The sequence below is a fragment of the Aythya fuligula genome, chromosome 4 (assembly GCF_009819795.1).
Source record: "Aythya fuligula isolate bAytFul2 chromosome 4, bAytFul2.pri, whole genome shotgun sequence".
Taxonomy (NCBI): domain Eukaryota; kingdom Metazoa; phylum Chordata; class Aves; order Anseriformes; family Anatidae; genus Aythya; species Aythya fuligula.
In genome coordinates, this window is record NC_045562.1 from 24,768,450 (window position 1) to 24,776,885 (window position 8,436).

At 55.2% G+C, this 8,436-nt stretch overlaps 1 protein-coding gene across 1 annotated transcript; it reads left to right on the forward strand.

Moving 5' to 3' along the window:
* Positions 1–6,542: 6,542 nt before the first annotated feature.
* HAND2 (heart and neural crest derivatives expressed 2) lies at positions 6,543–7,882 on the forward strand. Its single transcript, XM_032187446.1, has 2 exons — positions 6,543–7,097; positions 7,784–7,882. Exons 1-2 carry the CDS (start codon positions 6,543–6,545, stop codon positions 7,880–7,882), a joined length of 654 nt encoding a protein of 217 aa, XP_032043337.1.
* Positions 7,883–8,436: the final 554 nt, after the last annotated feature.

Sequence of the window (8,436 nt, forward strand, 5' to 3'; positions counted from 1 at the left end):
ATTTACACCCAACGTTTTGGTCACGGCTCCGTTTCCCTGCAGGTTTCAGGAGGTAAATGACACTCGGTTCTGTATTTCTCTGCTTCTTCAGCTACTTTCCCAAATAAAAAAATATATATTTTTTTTTTATTTTTTTTTTGGTGTGCGTGTGTGCCGGCGAAGGAGAAGCAAAGAAGCGTTCTGCATATGCACGGCTCAGCTCTATCATCTGCAGGAACGTATTGCACAGGACGGCCTCGCGTTTCCAGTAAAGTCTCCTGCCTTCTATTTATGTTATGCCATTTCTGTTTGTAATTATTTTTATTTTAATTTTATGTCATTTTTAACAGAAGCCAGACCGTTTTTCCCTCCGTGTTTTGTACACAATGCTCTCTTTCTCGATAAGATGTTCTTTCCTATCTTTTCGGTTTTTCTTTTAAAAATGTTTATAGTTCCCCACGAGCAATTCTCCAATATTTCTCTCTTGTATTTTAAGGACTTGTCCCTGTCTTACTTTATTTGTTTGTGTGAAATTTAGTTTGAAAGGAGATCAGAGAGAGCAGGAGGGGTTTGTAATAAGAGAATGACCAAGTGACCTAAAGGCTGATTATATGTCATTAACTGGAGACTCGATGTATCCAAATTACCAAAAAGACCTCACTCAGCCAGATCAATTACACCGAGATACTCGTAGAGGAATTGCGGTTCAGGCAGCTACACAGGCTGATGCCTCCAACAAGTGTGCAGCCGACTCGTGCAGCAGTCGGCTGCTTAGTTTTAAAGCCCAGCCCGGCCGGGCGGGCCGGACAAGGGGTGCTGCAACAGGTACACGGCGCGGGGGCACCGGGAGGACGACATCGACATTTTGGGGCGAAATTGCCCCTAATTGTCCGCGCTCCGGACGGATCTTTTTAAGGCAAGCTAGATTGCCTTTGATCTGTGAAAACCGCTTAAAGCCCAGCCTTGTTAAATGGACTCTTTCCATGAATAACGACAACAGGAGTGTTGAGTTTTGTCAGCCTAAACTCCAAACGATGCCAGCCTAACCTCCAACGTTTCCTCCAAAGCGAGAATTTCAGATGCTGGAGGAAAAATATTCATTAATAAAAGTAATGACACTCGCGAGCTAGTTCACCAGCGCTGAGCTCAAGAGCAACTTCGAGATGCTCTTTCCCAGGAATGCAAAGAGCATGACACGGAAAAAATGTGTGCGTGTCCTCAGATACACGTGTGCGTGGTTATACATGAGTAGATTGAGGAGAAGGTCAACCCACCAAATGGAGATAGTGCGCTTTCACTGCGGGATCTGAGCAAGTCTTTATTGTTCTTCCGAAGAAGAGAGGGTCTCAGGTTGAGTTCGTTGTGTTTTTCTTTTCTTTCTGCGATTCCTTTGCACGGTCGAAATGCAATTCTGGATCCTCGGTCACAAATATAAGCAATCCTCGAATAATTGCTTACACATGCAGGGGTAAAACGCGTACGGTCCCGCGCTTACCGCCAACCACTGCGACTCACAAAATGGTCAGTGTCTTGGATTTTTCTCGTCTCTGTTTTTTTTTTTTTTTTTTTTTTTTTTTGTATACACAACGGCTGTGAGATTATCATGCCTGAAATATGTGGGCGTTCATTCCCGATAATAGTAACGTAAACCAGGGTTCCTCCACCTCCAATGGCAGCAATTAATTCGGGCCTGGTGGGCCCAATTCTGCCCTCTGCCCTACACGTTGGAATAAAGGTTGCGTGAGCGTAACTGAGGGTATAAGTAGACCCATTAGGCACAAGTCCTTTTCATTAACCCACGCTGACAGGTTGACCTTCAAATGATATTTCTCCGGTGCCTCTTAAAAAAAAAAAAAAAAAAAAAAAAAAAAAATCCCCTTTCTAGCGGGTTTGCGCTCTTCTGCGAACTCCTAAGCGGTGATCCGGGGAAAGAAAGTGCCGCATCCTTGGGCCAGGGGGTACCTCGGCTTCCCCAAATTCATCCGAGAAGCATCCCCCTCTCCCGCACGTTGGATCGCAGGTCAATGACATCATGGACTCCATAAATTCAAACGCTATTTCAAGCCCTGCGCCGGGCGGCTGAGCAATGTGGTAGGCAGAAACCCAGGAGGAGGCAGGAGAGCGGGGCTTGGGGGTGCCCTTGGGGTGCCGGGGGGCGGACGCTGCCGGGCTGAAAGGCACCGCCGAAGAGAAGGGAGGAGCCGGGCGCTGCCGCTCGGAGCGGGGACAAGCGGGGAAGGGCGTCGGGAGCTCCCCGGGCGGCCTTGCCCCGGCCAGCATCATGCCCCCCAAATCGCCCCGTCGGTGTCGGGCACCCCTGGGGAAAAAGGGGCAGAAGGGGAGCGAGCCAAAGTGCTCGCCACCCCCGCCAGGCGCTTTTACGCCCCTGGGCTGTTGATGAAAGCGCCCGGCCCGGCGTGCCTGCGACTCTCCCGCCCGAAAGCCCCGAGCAGATGTGCGCTTCCGACCACCCAGCTCCGGCACCTCTTCCCCGTTTCCATAAGGTTTCGTCCGACTGTGAGAAATTAGCTTAATTCGCAATTTAGCTTAATTCACGCAAGAGCGGGCTGGGACGGTCTGAGGGTGGGAGCAGGACTCTTGTTTTCTTATCCCCAAATTTCTCCCTACGTACGCTTGGCCGGGAGGAGCGAAGCGACCTGGCGATAAGTGGCCCCGACTCCCTCCCCACTTCGGCCCCGCTCTCCTCGGCCTACGGGTCCTCCCCGTTGATGGGACCGCAGCGACCGGGGGCAGCTCCGGCTCCGCGCTGCCGCGGCTGCCGGGCTGGGGAGGCGACAGCCGCGAGGCAGCAGCGTTAGGCAGAGGCACCCCCCTGGAAAAATTAAATAAATAAATAAATAAATAAATAAATAAATAAATAAATAAATAGCCGGGGGAGGTATGGGGGAGGAAGGGAAGGGGGTGGGGGGGACACCAGCCTCGGCACAGTCGCCACCAAAATTTCTTAATTACGGCGGGCTAGGAGAGTCCTGTCTGGCAGCAGAGCCCAGATAAATCCCCGCCTAACGTGCAACCATTTTGGCAGGGAAATAAGTGACATAAGGCGAGAGCTTCTTTTTTTTTTTTTTTTTTTTTTTTCCTTTTTTTTTTTTTCTTCCCTTTTCTAAGCGAATGATTTGTGAGAGAAAAAAAAAAATCAAATCAATAAATGGAAGATGGGCAAAACGCTCGGGCTTTTTAGCGGACTCTTCTAAATCTCGTATTGGGAAAGTCACTTTGGGCTGCAGCGGTTTGAAACGCGTTGATCAAACAGAAAAGGCTATTATCCCTGATCGGGCAACCTGGGTAGTTAAAAGCTGAGGTAGTACACTAGAACTGCATTTGCTCTAAAAGTCACTTTATAAAATGCATAAACAACCGCTGGGGGATAGGAGGGAAAATTATATGTAAGATCCTGCTGGGTGCTTTATCTAGAGACCCTCTTTCTCCAAAGCCAATTAAGCAATAATGATGCTAGCTTTGGAGACTGGTGTTCCGATCAATATCTCCTGTATCTTTTATTACTTTTTCTCTGAGTCATGTTTTCCGTTTCCTTCATCACAGGAGATGTTATCGGAGTCACCGTAGTGGCTTGCCACGGAGACTGTCACAGTTACAATCCAGCCCGCAGTATTTTGGAAAGCTCCTACACAAATAAGGAGAGTGCAAAGAAACACGACCCTGTTTGCAAGCCAATATACCTTTCCGGCCTTGACAATGTCCGCTTCTTCTCCGCATGAGGGAAAACACCGCAGCAAAACAAAGCCAGAGAACCGCTGCAGAAGCTCGGTGGGTTTCCAGCCTGCTCACTGCTGAGCTGGTACCCCGAGAGGCTGGGACACAGTGTGCCCGCGGCGTCTCTGCATTTTCAAAATCTGCGCCGGTGATGCGTTATTTCCTCGGGGTGATACAACATGTGTGCACGCAGATCGACACAGAGATATTTATCGGTCGTTTTAAGTGCCGGCATGTGTGCGTACATACGGATGTCCGCGTATTTACATACGTCCTACATCTGGACTAGCTTTTCACTTTCATCCTCCGTTTACACCCGGCCGCACACGGACACGGGCGCAGGTTTAGACGCCCGTATGCCTAAGCTCCTGTCCCCTGGGCACGTCCCGGGGCCGGCCCCAGCCCCGCTCTCCCCTCGAGCTTCGCCCCGGGGGTTCCCGCAGCGCCGCAGCCCCGCGCAAAGCACCGAGGCCGATCCTCCTCCGCCGGCCTCGGCCGCGGAGCCCGCGGCCTCCCCGCCGCTCCTTCTCCCCCGGAGAGCCCCCAGCCACCCTGAGAGCCCTCGGACCCCCCCGGCCGAGGGCGGCAGCCCTTCCCCGGGCCCTCGGGGGCAGCCCGTGTGCTTGCCGCCGGCGTGGAGCTGCTGCCCCCCGAGTAGCGTTTTGGCCGTCCTTTCCCCCGGGGCCCCCCCAGAGGCGTCCCCGCAGCCCGTGCGATGGATGCGGAGAGCGCACGGAGCTCCTGCGAGAGCGGGGCTTGCGGTTCCCGCTGCCTCCTTTGCAGCCTGCTCCATCTCTATCTTTCTCTTTCTTTAATTTATGACCTCTCAGCTCCTGTTGACACAGTTTTCCACACTGCCTATATTGTAGGATCGCATTGTAATATACGCCGAATCAGCTCAGCCGTCAGCCAGCACACGGAAGGGTGGGTATTTGATATTTCACAGCTATTTAGGAACGCTCGGCTCCATCTGAGGATGACAGCAATTCGCCTCGCCTCCAAGTTATCCGTGAATTACAGCTCGATATCTGTTTTCCTTTCGTAACGTCTTGGAGATTAGCAAAGCGAAACACCTAAAGAGCCACGGCTGCTCTCCTCCTGGCCCGCCTGTTAACCCGACGTTTAACTGTTCCCTTTCGATAGCTAAATCTGCTTTCCACAGATGCTGGTCTTTTTTTATTGCAGAAGCAGGAGCGCAGAGAAATTTTTATATATTTGTTAGTAAAAGCTAGAAAATAAGCTCTGAACATGCTGTAAAAAATATTCGGTTACTTACCAATCAGCCTAGTTAAACAAGCATGAAACTGATTTCAGGAGCATAACTGAACCGGGTGAACACTGGTCGAGGTGCGTGCCCGCAGCCGGCAAGCTGGAAGAGAATCGTTTAGAGTCGGTTTTATTGCTATTATCTCAAAGCAATTCTTTCTGGAAGAAAACACCGTCCCTGGCCAAACCCCGAGCCCTCTGCTCGGTCGGAGCGCCAGCAGCCGCGGAGCCGGAGCCAGTCCTCGCTAACGCGAAAGGCAAGCCCGGTGACAACGCAGAGCAACTTCATCTCCCTCCTCTCGGAACCTCGTTACTAGTGATCTCTTTGTGTGTATTAACCGGCAATAAAAATATAAGCCCGAGTGTTGCTGGGGCATGCCTAGCACAACCGGGCAATCGATAAAGTGCCCTCTGAAGAGGTTTTTATGTGTTGCTCTACCGGACCGGCACAAAGCGCTTTGTAAAAGCAACGACGGAGCTTACCAAGCTCTCACACAGATTTTTGCCAAGAAAAATCCTCGCATCCATACTGTACCTGGGTTGAGATTATCCGATATTTAAGTTTTAATGAGTTTGTTGCTTTTTTTTTTTATATAACGAAGATTTTACAGTAAGGCATCTGCTAAACACTTGCATTAACCTCTGCCTCCATGATAATTTTTCCCCCCTTGTTTTAATTACATTATGGATGCGGAGGGGCAGCCAATCCTAAAAGAGGAGCTCGGCAATTAGCAGAGTGAACATCAAAAAGTTTTATTGCGGAGGGCCGCGGGCCCCGCCCCAGCCGCCAGCCATTGGCGGCCGCCGCCTCTGACGACATATATTAACCCGAGCGGCCCTAAACATGTAGCTGTACATGGAGATCGGGCCGGGGAGCCCTGCCAGTGCCCCGCGCCGCGCCGAGCCCCGCCGCCCGCCCGCTTTCGCCTCCGCGCCCGGCCGAGCGCCGCGGATGCCCCGGAGGAGCGGGGGGCGCTGAGCCCCGCGGCGCGGCACGCAGGGATGCTCGCTCACTCCCGGCACTGACGGCCCCCACCGCCGCGCAGGGCAGCGGGGAGCGCCCTGCCCGCCCTGCCCTGCCCGCCCCGAGCCCGGGGGCGCATGGAGGGGGGCCGCGTGTAAGTACCACCCGGCCGGGCCGCCGCGGACTTGGCGAGAGCGGAGGGAAGCAAGAGGCGAGGAAGATATCCCGGGCTGGGAAGCCAAAGCCGTTTTGTTTGGTCGACTTCTCTCCATAGCCTTTTTTTTTTTTTTTTTTTTTTTTTTGGTGGTGTGTGTGTGCGCGCTTCCTCGAAGACCCAGCCCCGGGCGAGGAGGAGGAGGAGGTGGAGGCACAACGCATGAGCGGCGGCGGCGGCGCCTGGGGAGGGGGGATCGCTCGGGCACCCGCGGGGACTCTGCAGCAGCGCCCTATGGAGAGGCGGCGGGCAGCGGGGCTGTGCTGAGGGGTGAGCGGCGGGCAGCATCTCCCGCCGGAGCGGCGGGGGGTGGGGGCGGGCGGGGAGGGGAAAGCTTTGTTTTGGGGCCCCGGGGGGCGGGGTGGGGCGCGCTAGGGAGCGGGGATGAGTCTAGTGGGCGGCTTCCCCCACCACCCGGTGGTGCACCATGAGGGCTACCCCTTCGCCGCCGCCGCTGCCGCCGCCGCCGCCGCCGCCACCCGCTGCGGCCACGAGGAGAACCCCTACTTCCACGGCTGGCTCATCAGCAGCCACCCGGAGATGTCCCCCCCCGACTACAGCATGGCTCTGTCCTACAGCCCCGAGTACGCCAACGGGGCGCCGGGCATGGACCACTCCCATTACGGGGGGGTGCCGCCCGGGAGCGGCCCGCCCGGGCTCGGGGGGCCCCGGCCGGTGAAGCGCAGGGGCACGGCGAACCGCAAGGAGCGGCGCAGGACTCAGAGCATCAACAGCGCCTTCGCGGAGCTGCGGGAGTGCATCCCCAACGTGCCCGCTGACACCAAGCTCTCCAAGATCAAAACCCTCCGCCTGGCCACCAGCTACATCGCCTACCTCATGGACCTGCTCGCGAAGGACGACCAGAACGGGGAGGCGGAGGCCTTCAAGGCAGAGATCAAGAAGACAGACGTGAAGGAGGAGAAGAGGAAGAAAGAGCTGGTCAGTGCTCCGCCACGGGCCGCGACGGGGCGGGGGGGCGAGTCGGCTCGGCGCCGGCCGCGGGGGGGTCCCAGCTGCGGGGCGGCGGGGTGGGGGTCCCGTCCCATCCCGTCTCGGGCCGGGCCGGGCCCCGACGGCTCAGCCGGGCTCTGCGCATCGGGGGTGGCCCCGCGGCCCCAAACGCGCGGCCGGGAGGCGCGGGGCTCGGCGGCTTGAGCGCTCTGCTGCGGGGCGAGAGGCGGTGAGAGACGGCGGGGAGCGGCGGCCCGCTTCCAGCCCGGCCCGGCGGCACCCTGGGGCCGCCCTCCCTCGGCTTTCGGCGGCGGCTCTGCCGCCGCGGGGCCGCGTTTTGTCCGGCGTGCCGGTGCCCGCCTCCCCGCGGGCCCGCAGAGGGAGGCTCGGCGCGGCCTCGCCGCGATTCGGCGAGCCCCGAGGTCCCCGCTGCGGGCCCGCACGGGGCGACGGAGCGGGGCGAGAGACCGCGGCGAAGCCCCGCGGAGGCCGTCCCGAAAATGCTCCGCAGGCCTCCGCCGGAGCCCGCGGCTCCTCGCAGCTCTCCCGCTCGGTCGCAGTAGGAAGCGGAGGAAGCTCTCTAATCTTTTTTTTCTCTCCTCTCCCTGCTTTGTTTCTCTCCCTCCCTCCCTCTCTCTCTGCCCTCTCTATTCCTTCGCATCCTGTCTCCCCAGAACGAAATCTTGAAAAGCACAGTTAGCAGCAACGATAAGAAAACCAAAGGGAGGACTGGCTGGCCGCAGCATGTCTGGGCTTTGGAGCTCAAGCAGTGAGCACGACAGGACTGGAGGAGCCGTCCTCTCAGTCTCGGTAGCGAGCTCTCCTCTGAGGACTCTTTGTATTTGGAATCATCCAGTTTATTTATGTGCAATTTCTCCCCCCACCCCCCAAAAATGTGGATATTTGAAGGAGAGGGAAAAAGCATTCCATATATGAATATGAAGAGGAAACTCCAGCTTGGTAAGGGGTAACGTCTCTAATAGTTCGTGAATGTTATTTGCTCTGTATAAAACACACGGGGAAAACAGAACCGTAGAAAAGAAAAGAAAAAAAAAATCCCTCCCTGGCATTAGTGTGTATGTGAAGTGTATCTTTAATACTTGGCCTTTTGGATATAAATATTCATGGGATTATAAAGTTATATTTCAACAGAAGCAGTTGCACCAATGTTTCGGTTGACTCGGTATTTAGTGTTGTAATTTTGTTGTGGTCGTTCAGTATTTGAAGATGTTTTCAGCAGTTATTGGTTATGTGCACTTCCGTCCGTAAGGGAAAAAGTGGAATCTAATTAATATTGAAGGTGTAAACGTTGTAAGTACTCAATAAA

Coding starts and splice junctions, on each gene's coding strand:
- HAND2 (XM_032187446.1), top strand. CDS start 6,543: ATGAGTCTAGTGGGCGGCTTCCCCCACCACCCGGTGGTGCACCATGAG. Junction 7,098..7,783: donor AGAAGAGGAAGAAAGAGCTG/GTCAGTGCTCCG, acceptor CTGTCTCCCCAG/AACGAAATCTTGAAAAGCAC.